Consider the following 17,702-nt stretch of genomic DNA (forward strand, 5'->3'; position numbering starts at 1 on the left):
TAAGGCTCTTTCAATTTCAAACATACTCTGAAATTTATAACTTTGTTTCTTTCAGCTCGCCGCCAAAGCCAATAGACAGTTGCAAGATCCATTAGTAATAATGACAGGCAATCTACCGCCGTGGCTAAAAAAGATCGCCTACGCATGGTAAGTCACACGATAGTCTGATAACTTTGCAAGAACGATGACCAATAAATATTACTTGGGAAATACTATTGTTCACAGTCCGTTCGTGTTGCCGTTCGAGTGTCGGCACTTGTTATTCTACGTGGTGTCTTTCGACCGCGACCGCGCCCTGCAGCGGCTGCTGGAGGCGGGCGGGGAGCGCGGCGGGACGGCGGGCGGCGAGACGGAGCGCGTGGCGCCTCGCCTCGACCGACGCAAGCGCACCGTGCAGCGACACAACGTGCTGCGCCAAGCTGAACACGTCATGCACGAGTTCGCGCACACCAAGGCGCTCCTCGAGATTCAGTACGAGAACGAAGTCGGCACCGGTCTCGGGCCCACCTTGGAGTTCTACGCGCTGGTCTCGCAAGAACTGCAACGCGCGGACCTCGATCTTTGGCACGGCAGCGAAAACTTCAAACAGAAGCCTAGCTCTTTCGGGGGTGAAATTGTGAAATCGGGCGAAGCGGCGGCCCGCCTCGCTACTTCGGTACGCGACGGTTTGAACTTGGACGAAGAACGCACGCGCGCCACTTCACCGACGGACCGTGATAAAGATGCTCCCGAACCGGCTGCCTTCGTTTCGTGGCCGTGCGGACTCTTTCCGCAGGCGCTGGGTCGCAACGCCCGCGCATCTCATCTCTCTCGAGTCAAAGCCAAATTCCGCTTCCTTGGAAAGTTCATGGCTAAAGCGGTTATGGATTCACGAATGGTAAATTTTAAGATAATCTAGCTTGCTCGTTCGCTTCATCTGTGATAATATACAATTTAGATCCGTTTATCTAAATTTTAGGTGGATATTCCTCTGTCGGTAACAATGTACCGATGGGTGGTGAACGAGGAACGTTGGCTAAGTTTGAGCGACGTGCGACATGTGGCGCCCGAACTGTGGCGTTCTCTGTGTCGTTTACGGCGCGTCGCCGATCGCGCACAACACATCGCAGCCGACACCCGACATACACAGGACCAGAAGAATCAACTTGTTAGTACACACTATGCATAATATCTATTATATTTTTCTTTAAATCCTAAGTTTTTGAATTGAAATGATTTATTTTTTATTTCTAGATAAGTAACCTTGAGCTAGATGGATGTCCGATTGAAGAGCTCGGGCTCGACTTCATTTTGCCCGGAGACGGATGCACGGAACTGCGTCGGGGTGGCAGGGACATGCCCGTCACTGCGCACAATTTGCAAAATTATATTGATCTCGTAACTCATTGGCTACTTTTTGAAGGTTAGGAAAATGTTTATATTAATTTTCTTGTCATAACAACAAATATAAAAATATGTTGCCCTAACAACAAATTTTATTACAGGTGTATCAAAACAGATGGAAGCTTTCAAAGAAGGATTTGAGTCGGTATTTCCTTTGAGTAACTTAAAAATATTTTATCCTGAAGAGTTGGAACAAGTGTTTTGCGGAAGTCCTTCAGGTATGTTACGGAGTTCAATTTTTATTTTTATTTCTGTTATGAGCCCGTAAGTAATTGTGTTATTGGCCAGGTGGTCGCGACCAACGATGGGATCCACGTATGCTGGCGGAATGTATTCGCCCGGATCATGGATACAATGCAGAATCGCGGGCTATACGCATGCTTATTGATATTTTGGCGTCGTACAACCGTGAAGAACAACGACACTTCTTACAGTTTGTTACTGGAAGTCCAAGGCTGCCAACTGGTGGTAAGTGATTGATTGATTTTGTAACTTAATAGGTATTTGTTCAGTACTCTTTGCCAACCATATAACACATAATGGTGTATATGGATTATTATTTGTAAATTTACGAAATATCTTTAAGTTTTTAAAATATACGAAACGTTTGTAATACAGTATTGCTGAAATACTTTTCATATAAAATATTTAATTGCTACAGGATTCAAGGCTTTGAATCCACCGCTAACAGTGGTGCGTAAATCGCTGGAGTCTTCATTGGATCCGGATGAATATTTGCCATCAGTAATGACATGTGTCAACTACTTGAAGCTGCCAGACTACAGTAGCGCTGAGGTGATGCGCGCTAAGCTACGGCTCGCTGCTTCTGAGGGACAACATTCGTTCCACCTTTCATAATTGGCTCCAAGTTTCCTCTTTTACTGTGATTACATATATCGCCCCCTTTGTATACACGTGTGAATGCGGTTAGTGATATCTTATTGTAATTTTGTTATAGTCAGCAGTGTATAAGCTCTGGACAAATGTTTATGTGCAATCAGAACCTATATTTTATAATGTGATGGACACTGAAAGTGCGGCGTTCTTAGTTTTGTTCATATTTTCGATTCTTTTAGATTACATAGATATGTTTATATCATATTTTGCGTTAATTTAATGTGATAGCTTTGTATATTTCTTTTTGAATACACCAGAGTGACGCTCTTTAGATTAGATGTGGCGTGGATGTAGACTGTGGCAAATATAATATATCTAGATGGCTATTTTATCTGTTTACAGAAAACATTTCAAATAACTATTGTAACTCACAATTTTCCCAAGAAGTCGATTTAAATAATAATTATATATGGTAAAGCTGTAAAAGCTTCAGTAATGTATGTTAGAAATGTACTGTCACTTGATGGGGTCACTGATGGCCTCTAACTTTATATTGTCCTCCTTGGAGTGTCCTCTGAATTATATGGCATTTATTACCAAACGGTGTATGTTTTTGATTCAATAAGTATCATAAATGAGTAAATGAAAAGTGCAAAGTTAATGTGTAACAATTCCAATAAACCATATAATAATATCAAAATTTGTCTTTATTACCACTGTCTTACAAAGGTATACACACCATGAACAACAGTATTGAAGCATCCAACCAATATTCACATCCAACCTGTTAGAAATGAGTAATTTACAATAATTAAAAATAATGCACCTTTATTTAGTGTTTCTGTGACCCCAGTAATGAAAAACAAGCGAACCATCACATATTAATATATGTTTTTGTTTTATTAAAAACTGAATATTATTAAAATATTCTTTCCTTCTATTCTGCATTACAATGCATTGAAAATTAAGAACAAATGAATATGCAGGTATTAATCTTAACTACATTATAATTTAAGCAATAAAAATATAATCAAAGTCTGATATGAATCAAATTAAAACTTAAAATATCACAATATATTTCATACTACATTTTTTATATGAACCTATCCACCATAACTAATTTCTACTTTAAAAGAATAAATAGCTTCTGATTTAAGACTATTTTCTTAATTATCTAGCAGAAAAATAATTCAAAACACCATTGCAATCCATCCTAAGATTAAGCAGGTCCCACCGAGAGGTGTCAATTGACGCAATTTTCTATCACCAGTGAAAGCATGGTAGTAACAAGTTCCACAGAACATTCCCATACCAGCAATAAAAAATGCACCAGCCTGTAATAAAAATGAAATGGTATTAATTAATTAATAACTATGCAGGACATAATAAGTTTAATCATTTAATAGTTTAATTTGATATTCGTTAAACTACATGCAAGAAAGAATGTGAGTTTACTCTTTCCACTCGAGATGTCACTTTCGTTCATCACATGATTTAATGCCTCAACTCGAGAGATGAGCTAGTTTCCTTCGCCACTTTTTTGTGCAGGCAGTGATTAATATTTGTTTATACTGTGGTTCTAATCATTGCATCTAATCTTACAAAAATGTGTTGTCCCCTTCACATTATGTAAGATTTTCTCATCTGATTAGTACCATTACGCAGACTGCATTTTCAGCATAAGTTTGAACTTGACAGCCTGGGCAGAATGAAAAGATATATTGAATTGAAATTTCACTTCCTCATTACCATGGAGGATAAGCTCGAGTTTGATTTGGAGTTGCTGAATGAAAAGCACAGGGAGCTTGACAGTAGAGACAACATTAGCAGTAGCGATGATAGTGATGAAGTGAGAGGTGTAAAAAGACAAAAGATCAGAATAATAGACAATGAATGTAAGAGTGATGATGATGACTGATAATAATGAGAGGAATGTAAGTAATATTGCAGAAGATCTATAATCCAACAGTTTTAAATGGATTGATTAGTTGTACATAATCCAACGAAATACCCTCAAGAATACTGCGTAACACTACAGGACCACATGTACACAACTTCAACTGCACACATTTGTGGAACTTGTCCAGTCTAGCCGGGCATGCATCTCGGCAATTCTTACATCAAATATCATACAAAGCAAAATAACAAAGACTAATGTTTTTGAAATTATCTTTGCAAAGATGTAAAGATACTATAGATTAACTATTAACCCTATGACTGCCATGTCGGTCACCAGTGCCCTAAATGCCGCACTGAAGTAATTATGTGGATTTCTGTTATGCTGTTAGAGCCACATAAAATGCTATTTAATATCCTCCATGGTATTTTTTTTTCATTGACACAAGAAAAAGCATAGCAATATTAGTTATTGCTATGCTTTTTCTATTGCTATGCTATGAATTAGAGTACTGCCTAGCAACATCACAAAGCTGATAAAGGAGAAAGAAATTGGTAACCTCCTTTATTGTGCGTAAACAAAATTGATAGAAAAATGATCTTTCAAAAGTGCTATGTACAAACTCAACAATGAATGTTAAACCTGAGAACACTATAATAGTAAACAAATTATTACCAAATAATGAGACTGAACTATTTCACATGATAAGCATATCAGAATAAAAGACATCTGAAAGTTATAAGTAAAGAATACTATGCCCATAGCAGACTTACTCACATAAAATATTGTTTCAATATAATGATATAATTAATATGTAGAAGGAAATGTATGTTTATGTGTATGTATGTATATTTGCTATAGACTACTAGTTTTTGGCCAGCATACATGATAATTACCACAGGATAAGTTAAAAATCTTGCTTTCCTTTAATATTTCACTTATGTGCATTTATTAATTCAGATGACAAGTTGGAAGAGTTTATAATTTAAAGTTATTAATATTATTACCATAAGGAATTGTTAAGTTATAAGGTTATTAAAGAGGTAATAATGTATTTTGAAAATAATTTAGTATTAATGAATATTTTATGGGAATTTAGATATAACTTACTATATACGGTCTTCTACACAGAGGAACGGTTACTAAAGCGAGGGTATGTAGAAAATGGAATCTATTGGCAGTTTCAAATATTTTCTTCAAGTCGTCTTTAGCCTCAGTCTCAGGGAAAGTTCGATGTGCTCCCATAGCACCAAGGATTACAGCAGCAGCACCACTTAGTCCTGCCAGCCTAACAAAAGGACCGGCTTCTTGGGCAAGTTGCCACAATGGAGCTCTTATCATTATGGTTGTTGGTGGTTTGTCCACTGAGCTAGATTTAAAGATTCCCTGAGAGAAAAAAAAACATAAAATAAGAACACAAATAATTGAACATGTAACACACTATAATTTTTATATGTTAGTCCGCCTTTTTCATAAATATTATAATACTGTTGAGGTGTACTTCGAAACGGCTACTGATAATAACTAAATAGAGTTCCAGAATAAAATCGAAACTTACTATGGTTCGTAATAAACTCATAGTTCCCTCCGTCACCGTATTAATCATCAAAGCATCCATCCAATTAACCATACCTTTAAATTAATTTATAATTTCAATATGAGAACAGAAATCCGTGTTTACTTTAGTTTTTGATAAATTCTTTTTTTTTAAATTTATTTATTAGCCGGATACAAAGTCCATTGGCACTTTGATAAATTCATTCATTAATCGTTATCATCATAGAAAATTATGTGTATTATCTATGCCATAGTATACCAGGTCATAAAATCTCTTAAAAATATACCAGTAAAACGGGGTGATTAAGGACAATTTGCAACTTGATGAACAATTTTAAGGTAGTTGTTGATGTTTAAAATGCTATATCAGGATCAAAATGATCGAGCCTTGGGGGTATCTTTGTTATCCAATTTATAGCTATGCAATTAGCATTCCATTATAAGCAAAAAACACAAAAATAGGTGTTAACCCTATTTACCCAGAAATTGTGGTTAATGGGGACGAAATTAGTGTTAATAGAGAAATTTGCTAGGGCTGGCACTACTTGGTTTCAATTTATTTATTTATATAGTTGCACTAACAAAGTGATCTTCAATAAAAAATATTGAAAAAGTGACAAAAGTACATAAGAAGATGATATGAATTATAGGTGCAATTGACAGTTCATTGACAACAAAAAAAAATATATTACTAAAACTTGATTAAATTTAATTACTTAGGTATGATTAATTTATATTTACTTGGGAAATTATCCGCGATAGATATTTCCTGTAAGTAGTGAGACAATTAGAAAAAACATCTATTTTATCACTTAAAATTAGTTCAGTGCAATCGGACAACTCCAAATAAAGCTTGACGGAGACCGCGCTACCTATACCGTGGACATTGTTGTAATCCCAAAGGATTCTGTCTATGGGAGAGTAAGCACCTAAATTCGAACGAGCGGGCTTTCTTATAAACGGTTTAAATTTCGTCGTTCTTGGTAAGTACTTTGAGGCTCATATTTTTATCTGGGTTAAGAGATTAGGTCTGTCGGTTATTCCATGGATTAATCAAGTGGATTCTGCAGAAATCCCATTCTGAAGAAATATTAATATATTTTATTATGTATTACTTAGACATTTTTGTCCGCCTCGAGATTTCATGGTTCTTGTTACATGTCTGTGCTAAACCGACTTACTTATGTTAAATTGCTTAGCTATTTCAACTAAAGACTTATTCCCAATTTCATAGGCTTCTATTGTTGTTTTTAATATTAAGGGATCATATCTCTTAAAAGGCTTTGCACTCTTTGATACGTACACGCGAGGCATATCTAAAAATAGAAAACAATACGTAACTGATAATATAAATATTTGCCAAACAATAAAATAACACTGCATTGATAATTTTGAATAAAAGTTCTAGACATTAAAGTGAATAAAAGTTCCAAACACATTTAAAAAAGATTGTTATAACTACATAGACAGCCCTACAAACTTGTACCTATTTATACTTTGGTCATTCCTATTTAAGTTCCCATCCGCATCCCAATTGACCCCTTTTTCTTTGTTATTTGTACCTGAGACGTCCCCATTATCTCCAAAAACAACAGATTTTTACATGTATTTTTATATTATCAAAAAACATAAAACCCAAAAAAAAAACAAAATGTGTGCAATTCACACGTGGTAGAAGTGAAACCTTCCAAAATTAAAATACAATTATCCTAAACGTCTTAAGTATATGTAAAATTTTGTCATTAGTAAATAATTGTAAGGTAGCGCCCTCTGTGAATTGATATTTTAACTTCACGTATAATCCTAAATTAAAATTCACTACAAGAGCTTTCATACACACGTTAGTATTAAAAAATCTCACAGATGGCGCTGTATTAAATAGTATGTATATTTCTGTCTCATTCTTTGCTGGCTTCATCCTACACATTTTTGTATTTGTGTCTCTTACCTGTCGTTTTTTCCGTTGCATCCGGTTTGAAATCACAACGATTCTAAAGAAGTTTTCACTTCAATAACAACTGAGACTTGCCTTTAATATATATGATTGTTCAAACACTAAATAAAGTTTATAAATCACAGTCGTCTTCTATTATTATCAAATAAATAAAAGAGAGCAAAGTTTTTAGCACTAAAATAATTGCCTCCACTAAAAGTTAATAAGTTAGCAGCATGCATATTCAGAGCATATCATGCATCAACAACTCTGAATATCTGCATATCCTGCATATTCAGAGTTGTTTTGTGAACTTTCAATATTCTACTATTACACTACAAAAAATGGAAGATTTTGCAACGAATAACGGTTAAAAAACTAATAGCTATTGAGCGTCGTAAGATTTTTCTGGTTTTTTCCCCGTTCACCTCTCAATCCCTAATCACCCCATTTTACGGTACACACGATATATTATATAAGTGTATTATATAAGCACAATATCCATTTTTTTAATGGATTTTATGACATAATAACTAAGACCTTCATTTAGGCCATGTCTTATTTTAATTTTGACTGGTGGACCTCTTGTGAGTCCGCGCGGGTAGGTACCACCACCCCGCCTATTTCTGCCATGAAGCAGTAATTTCGGTTTGAAGGGTGGGGCAGCCGTTGTAACTAGGTATACATGAGACCTTAGAACTTATATCTCAAGGTGGGTGGCGCATTTACGTCGTAGATGTATATGGGCTCCAGTAACCACTTAACACCAGGTGGGCTGTGAGCTCGTCCACCCACCGATAATACGATGAAATACGATTAGATTCGAATTATAATCGATTAGATTATGTACGGTATTAACGTAGCCTTCTAGCTCAGTTGCCATCATAGATGTAATACACTATTTCAGTTTCCATTCAACATCGAGCAGCACTGGTAGTTCCAAGCTTGTAAAAAGTAAAAGTAGCCACAAACTTAATTTAATATATTTATTACAATAATAGCTATCTGCAGTGACGTTACAGATACGAAGAACTGCCAAACATGCTTTCGGCTTCGGTTTTCGGTTTTATATTATACTACGCGAGTATGACAGCTGCCTCGCCGATTCATGGGGCAGTTCCCTCATAATTCCAACAAGGAAACTAACAGCTGACAAAAACTCAGTCCTCTGCGGGAAGTGATGTAGCGGTAGCTATCATAGATCAGAAGAAATCAGTCCAAACCCTGATACGTAGTAACGGTTAACACGTTAACCTCCCAAAGCTTAAGAAGAGCATCTTCGGACGATCACTTCGGTCTATAGAGAAACAACATCTGCTTGGTAGATCATTCCTTTCCCTACAGGGTAATTTCCTTAATCTTTTGTTTTTAGATATTTTTTTACAATTTTTTTTTATTGCTTAGATGTGTGGACGAGCTCACAGCCCACCTGGTGTTAAGTGGTTACTGGAGCCCATAGACATCTGCAACGTAAATGCGCCACACACCTTGAGATATAGTTTTAAGGTCTCAGTATAGTCACAACGGCTGCCCCACCCTTCAAACCGAAACGCATTACTGCTTCACGGCAGAAATAGGCGGGGCGGTAGTACCTACGGTGCGGACTTACAAGATGTCCTACCACCAGTAGTTACGCAAATTATAATTTTGTGGGTTTGATTTTTATTACACGATGTTATTCCTTCACCGTGGAAGTCAACCGTGAACATTTGTTAAGTACGTATTTCATTAGAAAAATTGGTACCCGCCTGCGTGATTCGAACACCGGTGCATCGCTCGATACGAATGCACCGGACGTCTTATCCTTTAGGCCCCGACGACTTCTAATACTACTAATACGACTAATAATCTAAAAATTGCCTTAGCAATGTCGAAAATATAAATACTGAATTTTGTCATACTGGAGCACAACATAATTTAAATGTTACCATATTCATTATGAAAATCTAAGTGCTGAGTCCAGCACTGTCATATCATACGGTAAAGTTTTGTGACACTGCATTTTTAATGGTTCCTTTAGGAAGCACATGAAACAAAACTTTGAGCTTTTTCTTTAAATTTAAGACTGATTTGAAGGTATTGTCGTTGTTATTATTATTATTAATAATAATAAAAATCAAACCCGCAAAATTATAATTTGCGTAATTACTGGTGGTAGGGCGTCTTTTGGGGGTTGATGCTTCCTGCTTCCGTAGGTTTAACCCGGGATACCCTACAAGTGACCCCTGGGTGGTGCTAAACGGGGCCGAAAACATAACCGGTGGTAGGACCTAGTCTGACTGGCTGGCGACAACCCTCTAACTAGAGTCCGCCGCTTAATAGCCTAGCTGTGTTCCGGCCTATGGGTTGGAGAGCCAGTTCTATTCCTTCCCTTTCTTCTTCCTTGTTGGGTGTGAATCTTATTGGTACCTGAAACATCCGGAGCAGCCGTGCGAGCACGCAAGACGTGATTGTTTGACGGGGTTATGAGGAAACCCAGTGAAATGGTATTCGCCGGTCAGTAGGGGACCTGAATCCGGGTGTCATTACTAAACTCCTCCCCGGGAAGGTGTCCCGCTAACCGTTGTAAAATCCTGCCGTGCAGTTGTCGTGCCGGAGTCGGAGACCGTCTGTGACCGTCGGAGACCGACTGGGCGACGAGGGTGCTACACCACCAAACATTCGCCGGTGTTATAGCTCCCTGCCGGAGATCTGCTTCACATAGTGTGCAGTCAGGTGGGAGCTCCAACTCCTGGATTTCCATAAGTCGAGCGTGCCAAACTACATCCCCGCAGTAGTTCTCGGAGCATGGTGCAAGAGAGACGATCTACTGCGAAGAAGGACCCCTTTGTCATGGTGCCGCAATTCCAAGGAGTATCCCTGCAACCTTCCACGAGTATCGGGATACTTGGGGTCGACATTTCGAGCGATATCCAATTTCGGAGTCATCTGGAGGGCAATGCCAAGTTGGCGTCCAAAACGCTGGGAGTCCTCAACAGAGCGAACCGGTGCTTCACAACTGGACTTTGGTTTATAAAGCACGAGTCTGGCCTCGCGTGGAGTACTGCTCCCACCTCTGAGCCGGGGCTCCCAAATACCAGCTACTTCCATTTGACTTCATACAGAAGAGGGCCGTTCGGATTGTCCGTAATACCATTCTCACGGATTGTTTGGAACCCTTGGGTCTGCAGAGAGACTTCGCTTCTTTCTGTATTTGGTATCGTATGTTCCACGGGGAGTGCTCTGTTTGAGACGATTCCATCATCTCGTTTTTACCATCGCACCGCCCGCCACGGAAGTAGAGTTCAGGTGTTATGGTACCTGCAGCCCTCCACAGGTCATCCACAGTGCATTTCCAGAGACCACGTACCATCTGGCTTTAGAATGAGCTCGCCTCCATGTCCTTCTTCAAATGAGGCTTCTGGAGAGAACTAATGGTAGGCAGCGGCTTGGCTCTGCCTCTGGCATTGTTGAAGTCCGTGGGCGACGGTAACCACTCACCTTCAGGTGGGCTGTATGGTCGTCAGCCTACAAGGACAATAAAAAAAAAGGATTGTGAGCTCGCTTGGGTAGGTACCACCGATGACTACTTAACATCAGGTGAGCCGTGAGCTCATCAATCAATTTCAGCAATAACAAATGTTCTTCAACAACGATTTTTCGTACTTATTCAAGGACAAAGTCCACAACACATTCCACGCAGCTGACGCAGCTTGCATACTTTGAAGCCTGCTGTTATAAAAATAAATAAATAAATAATAATAAATATTTACTAACAATCACGCCACGTTAACTGGTCCCGTGATAAGTTCGTAAAGAACTTGTGTTACAAGTACCAGATAACGGAAATAAATGTAAGATTTTTATTATACACATACATACAATTTCATATACATCCATAACCCTGTAAAAGACATTTATATTTATCATACAAATATCTTCCCTTGGCGGGATTCGAACCCGCGACCCCCGTATGTAGTGACCATGTCACTTACCACTACACCAGACGGCCGTTAAATGCCGCCATAAAGTTCTCATATAATCGTACAATGAAAGAAAAAATTATCTTTGAGTATTTTTATTCTCCCTAATCTATTTCCATTTAATACATATAGTTTACAACATTATTTTTTCTTTACATAAAATAATGTCACAGACTGCTATAGAATAAGTATTTATAGACACAATATGTTTCCAGAAGACCAAGAGATTCAAATGAAATTGGAAAAAAATGTTTTGATATTTACTTTATTTCTTAAATGAATTTTGAAATTACCTTCTAGCATTTTTTATTTTTATCATTTCATACAATACTTAATTATGTAATGTAAACGTATTAACAATTAATAATAATTATATATAACTTTATATTCTGGGCTTCGAAACTACGTTATTGTGATGAATTAAGAAAAGAGTACAATTACAAAGTTACATTATTTGAGGTCTAACAAGCCCGTGAACGGTGATTAATTGAAAATTTAAGTGACAACAGACGCGGTAACAAACGTAATAGGATATAATAATACAAATTTACTACACTGCAATGCTGTCTTGGGGACAGCAAACTCCAGCGAACCTATAAAATAAAATACATTATTAACACAGAATAAGCGAGCTCATCCATCTATCTCGTACGTAAATAGCTACTATAAGCCGCGTCAATAAAGAAACGATTCAAAATGGCGGCGGCGATCATGCGCTCTCGCTCTAAACTATTGCTGTCTTTAGTCGCACACGGCGCGTACTGCATGCAAAAAAAATATCAGTTCTGACTTTGTTCTAACATTGTCTCGATGCGCTCTGTTTTCTCTCAAATTCTGTTGTTATTTGTTGCATTTGCTCGTTATTTCGTCTTTATTTTGTTAAATTTGTTTTGTTTTTTTTTAAATTAAAGTACATTCTCATTTGTTTTTTTTATATTTTTTTACAATAAACAACTTTATCTTTCTATTTTTCTTTTTATTTGTTGACCCTACCATCTGTCAGTGCAGGTACATAGACGCCATTTTCGATTCGTTTCTTGGCGCGGCTTATAGGTACCTATGGACAAGTTTATTAAGTTCGGAACTTACCCATCAACATCACAGTAGTGAGATTTGTAGGTGTCGATGGTGATATTCCGAGCGGCTTGACAGCGTGTGAGATACACGCACCGGCCCGCGTCGCCGCTCACTGGCTTAGAGCATTCACTTTCTGATTTAGGAGGCTACAAAACACAAAAATAATAATCTGAAGTTACTACATAGGGAGCTTCAGAGTTGAGTTCCAAAATTGCTTCGCGTAGAAACTCATTGTTATCGGTGGTGGAAATTGGAATGCCGATAGTACCAAGATGATGTTTGATTTCACAAGACGGTGTTGAGGGTATGGAAATATATCATATAATATACAACAGGCACTTTACAAAGCAAAGACAACAGTTTTATTTTGTTTTCGAAAATACATTTGCCGATGTCAATGAGCGACGGTAACCACTCACCATCAGATGAGGCGCATGCTCGTCTGCTTATAAGGGCAATAAAAAATAAATTCAAATTCGGTAGATCGGATTATTAGGTACAAAAACGGAAGATTGTATGTTTGAGCAAAAGAATCTCACGAACTGCCCGACTATGATATACTGGTAGAGTGATTGATATACATTGAAGGCCCGTACCTGTACGAAGCCTACAATGAATTCAGTCTGTCGGGCTATTCATCAAAGGACACCAGTGTGCAGCCATTAACTCGATTAACATCTCCTTTCCAAAGGACATGTTAGCGGTGGGAACAATGATCCTACTTATCTCTGCCGTTAAGCATTAACATTATCCGTTATACTTCCACTCTATATCCCTAGATGATAGGATCATTTTGAGAAATATCTATGGGCTCCGGTAATCAGAGCATACTGTGAACTCTTTTGTACGTATACAGCAATTAAAAACGACTCCGGAAAACCGATGACAATACTAAAACTTTATTTATTTTTTAGTCGAAGCTAAATGTATAGGGAAATCAATCAGCACAAACCTCAGATGAGCTAACTAGTTTTAATGTGATAGTGCTATTGGCGGCTACAAAAACTAAGCTATCGCTGGAGACATCAACGTAGGGCGCTGCCCAGGGATACTCTTGTAAATGGTAGTTGCTGCCGTTGCTGGTGGTTGATTGTTCGATCACCGGCGTTGTAGACCATGCTGGTGGTGCATAGGCAACAGGAGTCGTTGAAGGCTCAACACCTAAAATACCATTTTTAATTAGTTTCAATACCGAGAAAATAGTATAGGGTAAAGCCGAGATAGATGCCCCACTTTTTGAAATAGTCATGTAATTTTGAAAATATTAATTTTATACGAATAATTTCTATTAATGTAGTTAGCTCAATCCTTTATGTTTAATTAATATAATTTTTTTTTAACCTATCAAATACAGATTTTGCAGAAATTCGTTTTTCGTAGAACCTTTTTTTGGAGGATAGATGCCTACCTGTATGGATAGTTGCCCCACCAAGAAAATACTGAGTAGGATAGATGCCTGCAGTGCAGGATAGATGCCCTTTATATCGTGTAAACGAAAAAACCAAACCAAATATTAAGAAGTTCTATTCCTAACAGAGCAATAATTGTCTCCAAGAAACGACCCATGTTAATAATAAAAAATATTTTGTATTTTTTAAGTCTTTGAATGTTTATAATTAATAGATAAATCTCATATGACACAAATGACCATAATTTAATTTTTAAAGCGTTAGGTAAGCGTAAGCTAAACTACAATTTTTTTAGTTTCAACATGCATTATCCTATTGTTTTATTAAATTAAATTTTACAAATATTTATTCAACAAAAATATAAACTCTTAATTGTTTATAAAATATTCACATTAAGTATCAATGTGTACATTGCAAAATCATATTTTTTTATATTAAATTAACACAATAAAGATATCTTTATTATTTTGTCCAATTGAAGTTTAACTGGATAGTGCTTTAAATTTTCCACATCTTCTACATCATTTCTGAAAAAACACGTTTCATGTAGCTGGTTCTGAAACATTAAACATTGAATCCAGTCGGATTGCGACTTCGTATTTTTATAGTTTTCAAAACATTCAATGCCGATATTATTACATGCGTTTTAGGTTTATCCCTTGGATTTCTTTAGGGGCATATCTATTGTTTTATTTCCTTTCATTTTATAGTTAAGTGGATTATCTTCATCTTCGCTGCTTGAACTGTAAATCATTTGTTTGTGTTTTATGTTTTCGTGGCATATTTCTGCTGTATTCTGAAATGGCAGAGTATGGAGGGATAGATGCCTCTAAAGGCACCTATACCCCAAAAAATCAGGGCAACTATCCTTTGTGATAAGGATAGATGCCCAAATTTTTTGTAAATAAATTATAAACTTAATAGCATTTATTTACACCTAGATGCAGACTCAATGAACCAATATATTCACGTAGCAAAAAATAGAATGGAATTTTACACTAATTATAAAGTTATACCACGCTAAATACTAACCTTTCAATCTTTGACGTGTTCGTAAAATTCCGCGCGGAGAAAATTACGTGCACGAGGAAAACACTTCGTCACCACGCGATTGTCAAATGGTACATAAGGTATAGAGTGACTGTGGTTCCTACTTATTAAATTAATTTTTTGTCATGAGTGAGGGAAGTTAGGTTTTTAGAACATGAGGCATCTATCCCGCTGCGGCATCTATCCAGGTTTTACCCTATACCTAAGAGATATCAATGCAACCTTGTTAAATTACGTCATCATTATGGAAGTTACTATTATGGTAGGTATATTAATAAATAAATAGCGTTGCCGCTTAATTACTGGCTAGTACTTTACTAGCTTATGCAGCTACACTGGCAGTTACTACAGAAGCAGTGTGCGCGCTTTTTAAAAGACCGACACCCAAGCCATTAACCAGCCCATGCGAACTTATACTCCACCGCCACTAATGACATATTTTTAGGGTTTGATTTATATTAAATGAGATCGCGGTGTGTTTGTCGTCATGTTCCGAAAGATTCGCGATCTTTGTTATCCGATGTGATAGTGGATCATCGGAATGATCATATATTATCCTTCCTCTGGTGTTCAGGTTAATCCCCCAAGCTAATCCCAAGGTACCTTCGTTTTAAACTTAATATGTCCGCTTTTTTTTTGAGATAATTTCAAGTGCAGACGTGTTAAGTACCGTTTAAAATTTAATAGTTTCATCTTCTGAAATTACCTTTTTTTTATTATTGCTAGATGGGTGGACGAGCTCACAGCCCACCTGGTGTTAAGTGGTTACTGGAGCCCATAGACATCTACGACGTAAATGCGCCACCCACCTTGAGGTATAAGTTCTAAGGTCTCAAGTATAGTTACAACGGCTGCCCCACCCTTCAAACCGAAACGCATTACTGCTTCACGGCAGAAATAGGCAGGGCGGTGGTACCTACCCGCGCGGACTCACAAGAGGTCCTACCACCAGTAATTACGATTACGATTGATTACGATTAAAATTACACCGACCAGGACCACCAGGATAAAAAAAAACATGTTAGCTTGTTTCTTTTACTATTTAAACTATTATACTTTATGTAGTGTATGAAAAATGTACTCGTGAGGAAATGTGAAAAGCTCTTTTGTCTTGTCACACCATTCTAAATTTTTCCTGAGCCGATTTGGAATAATGCTCTCATACTACGGGTACTTTGATATATCGTAGATATTTACTATCGTATTTTATTGTATTATAGTATAGTATACGTATATCCATATGTATACATAAGTTTAGGTACTTAAGGTAGGTATTTAAGTGTGTAGTAGGTATATAGTTTAATTTTATGCCGATATTTGTTTAGAGGAAATTATCGAAATTTTTAGCTTGAGCGTCGACCGTTGAGTTCTTACGTTCCTCACCGAACAAAATTTTCGGGAAGGGATCACTACAGAACAGCCAATTTTATAACTGTAATTTTAAGATTTACCCTTCAAGCCGAAATGTGTATTACTTGTTTGCGGCGGAATAGGCAAGGTGCTGATGATACCTTACCGTACGGACACACAAGCACAAGTTATAATTTTTCCGGGTTTGATTTTTATTACTCAATGTTATATTTCTTCACCGTGGAAGTAATTCGTGAACATTTGTTAAGTACGTATTTCCGGCGCACCGACTTCATTTTGATTTATCTAATCATAGACTATTTTATTTATTTATTATGTTTCTTCAGCGATTAAGACCTCTCAAAGTACAAAATTCGTAAAGTACAATTTCATTAGTTGGGTACGTGAACAATTTTCTTCGATAAGCAAGCAGAGCATGCGAGCATAAGCATAATAACTTATAGATAAGATGGCTTTGTTGGCTTTGGGCTACGGTAATAATCACTTAACATTAGGTGAGCCCTCTGCTCGTTCACCCATCTGAGCAAGGAAAAGAAAGGGAACTCGATATCATTAAATAGAAGTTGGTTTCTGAAGCCGAAAAACACATATTAACACGTAATATACAAACATTGTACATTACTTATTTATTTGGGCGTAGCTCAGAGAATTAGCTAAGCGTAGTTAGTAATCTTTACGATTTAAGCGACTGCTAGACATAATACACGCTAGTATATTTACATAGTATACATGAGTCGACTATTATCAAAGCCGACAATGTGACTTTTGGACAATTATTGGTAAATCAGAAAAACGAATTATTGACTTTGTATTCCATTGGCAGTCACAAAACTCTTCTGAACGACATCTTAGATAAATAGCAGGTTAAGTATTAACCTTTATTTAATGCAGGTTTTGAACCGTATTCTTTGAAGGAGGATTATATTCAAATCAATCTGTATTGACATATCAATAACATTTTTTTGTCCAAATGCACAGATTGACACCTTTGATAATAGACGACTCACATATCAGGCAGTATATTTATACCTATCTGTATTACATCTTTACCACCCTTAAATACACTTTATATATTGTCTATTTATACGCTCATTAACTTTACATATACCCTGACGACTTACTCATTACCTTCACACTTCCTTTACATCCTGTGTATTTGCACTATCTTTACGGTTATCGCCCGACCCATTATTAACGGGGCTTTTAGGTACCACAAGCACCGGTTA

The 17,702-nt window shown here is 37.1% G+C and overlaps 3 protein-coding genes across 8 annotated transcripts in view; 1 reads left to right on the plus strand and 2 right to left on the minus strand.

Annotated features, from left to right (window-relative positions):
- Positions 1-2,920, plus strand: part of ctrip (E3 ubiquitin-protein ligase ctrip) — a 47,217-nt gene extending 44,297 nt beyond the window's left edge. For all 6 annotated transcript variants that reach the window (XM_028186264.2, XM_028186267.2, XM_028186268.2 and 3 more), the window contains exons 32-38: positions 56-147; positions 226-877; positions 959-1,147; positions 1,234-1,402; positions 1,485-1,601; positions 1,672-1,851; positions 2,045-2,920. In XM_028186264.2, the coding sequence (XP_028042065.2) occupies positions 56-147; positions 226-877; positions 959-1,147; positions 1,234-1,402; positions 1,485-1,601; positions 1,672-1,851; positions 2,045-2,241 (1,596 nt within the window). In that variant the 3' untranslated portion in view covers positions 2,242-2,920. The remainder of the gene's footprint in view (positions 1-55; positions 148-225; positions 878-958; positions 1,148-1,233; positions 1,403-1,484; positions 1,602-1,671; positions 1,852-2,044) is intronic.
- On the minus strand, positions 2,910-5,883 carry LOC114251864 (transmembrane protein 256 homolog). The gene is made up of 4 exons (XM_089733300.1): positions 5,865-5,883; positions 5,676-5,805; positions 5,228-5,503; positions 2,910-3,554 (listed from the first exon to the last, which is right to left on the minus strand). Exons 2-4 carry the CDS (start codon positions 5,745-5,747, stop codon positions 3,411-3,413), a joined length of 492 nt encoding a protein of 163 aa, XP_089589426.1. The 5' UTR covers positions 5,748-5,805; positions 5,865-5,883; the 3' UTR covers positions 2,910-3,410.
- A 5,933-nt stretch (positions 5,884-11,816) lies between these two features.
- The window catches only part of LOC114251859 (inter-alpha-trypsin inhibitor heavy chain H4), a 30,832-nt gene continuing 24,946 nt past the window's right edge, over positions 11,817-17,702 (minus strand). The window contains exons 19-21 of the mRNA XM_028186259.2: positions 13,599-13,807; positions 12,659-12,792; positions 11,817-12,162 (exon numbers count right to left, since the gene is read on the minus strand). Coding sequence (XP_028042060.2) covers positions 12,120-12,162; positions 12,659-12,792; positions 13,599-13,807 — 386 coding nt within the window. The 3' untranslated portion in view covers positions 11,817-12,119. The remainder of the gene's footprint in view (positions 12,163-12,658; positions 12,793-13,598; positions 13,808-17,702) is intronic.

This window comes from Bombyx mandarina, chromosome 15 (genome assembly GCF_030267445.1).
Source record: "Bombyx mandarina strain Sakado chromosome 15, ASM3026744v2".
NCBI lineage: Eukaryota > Metazoa > Arthropoda > Insecta > Lepidoptera > Bombycidae > Bombyx > Bombyx mandarina.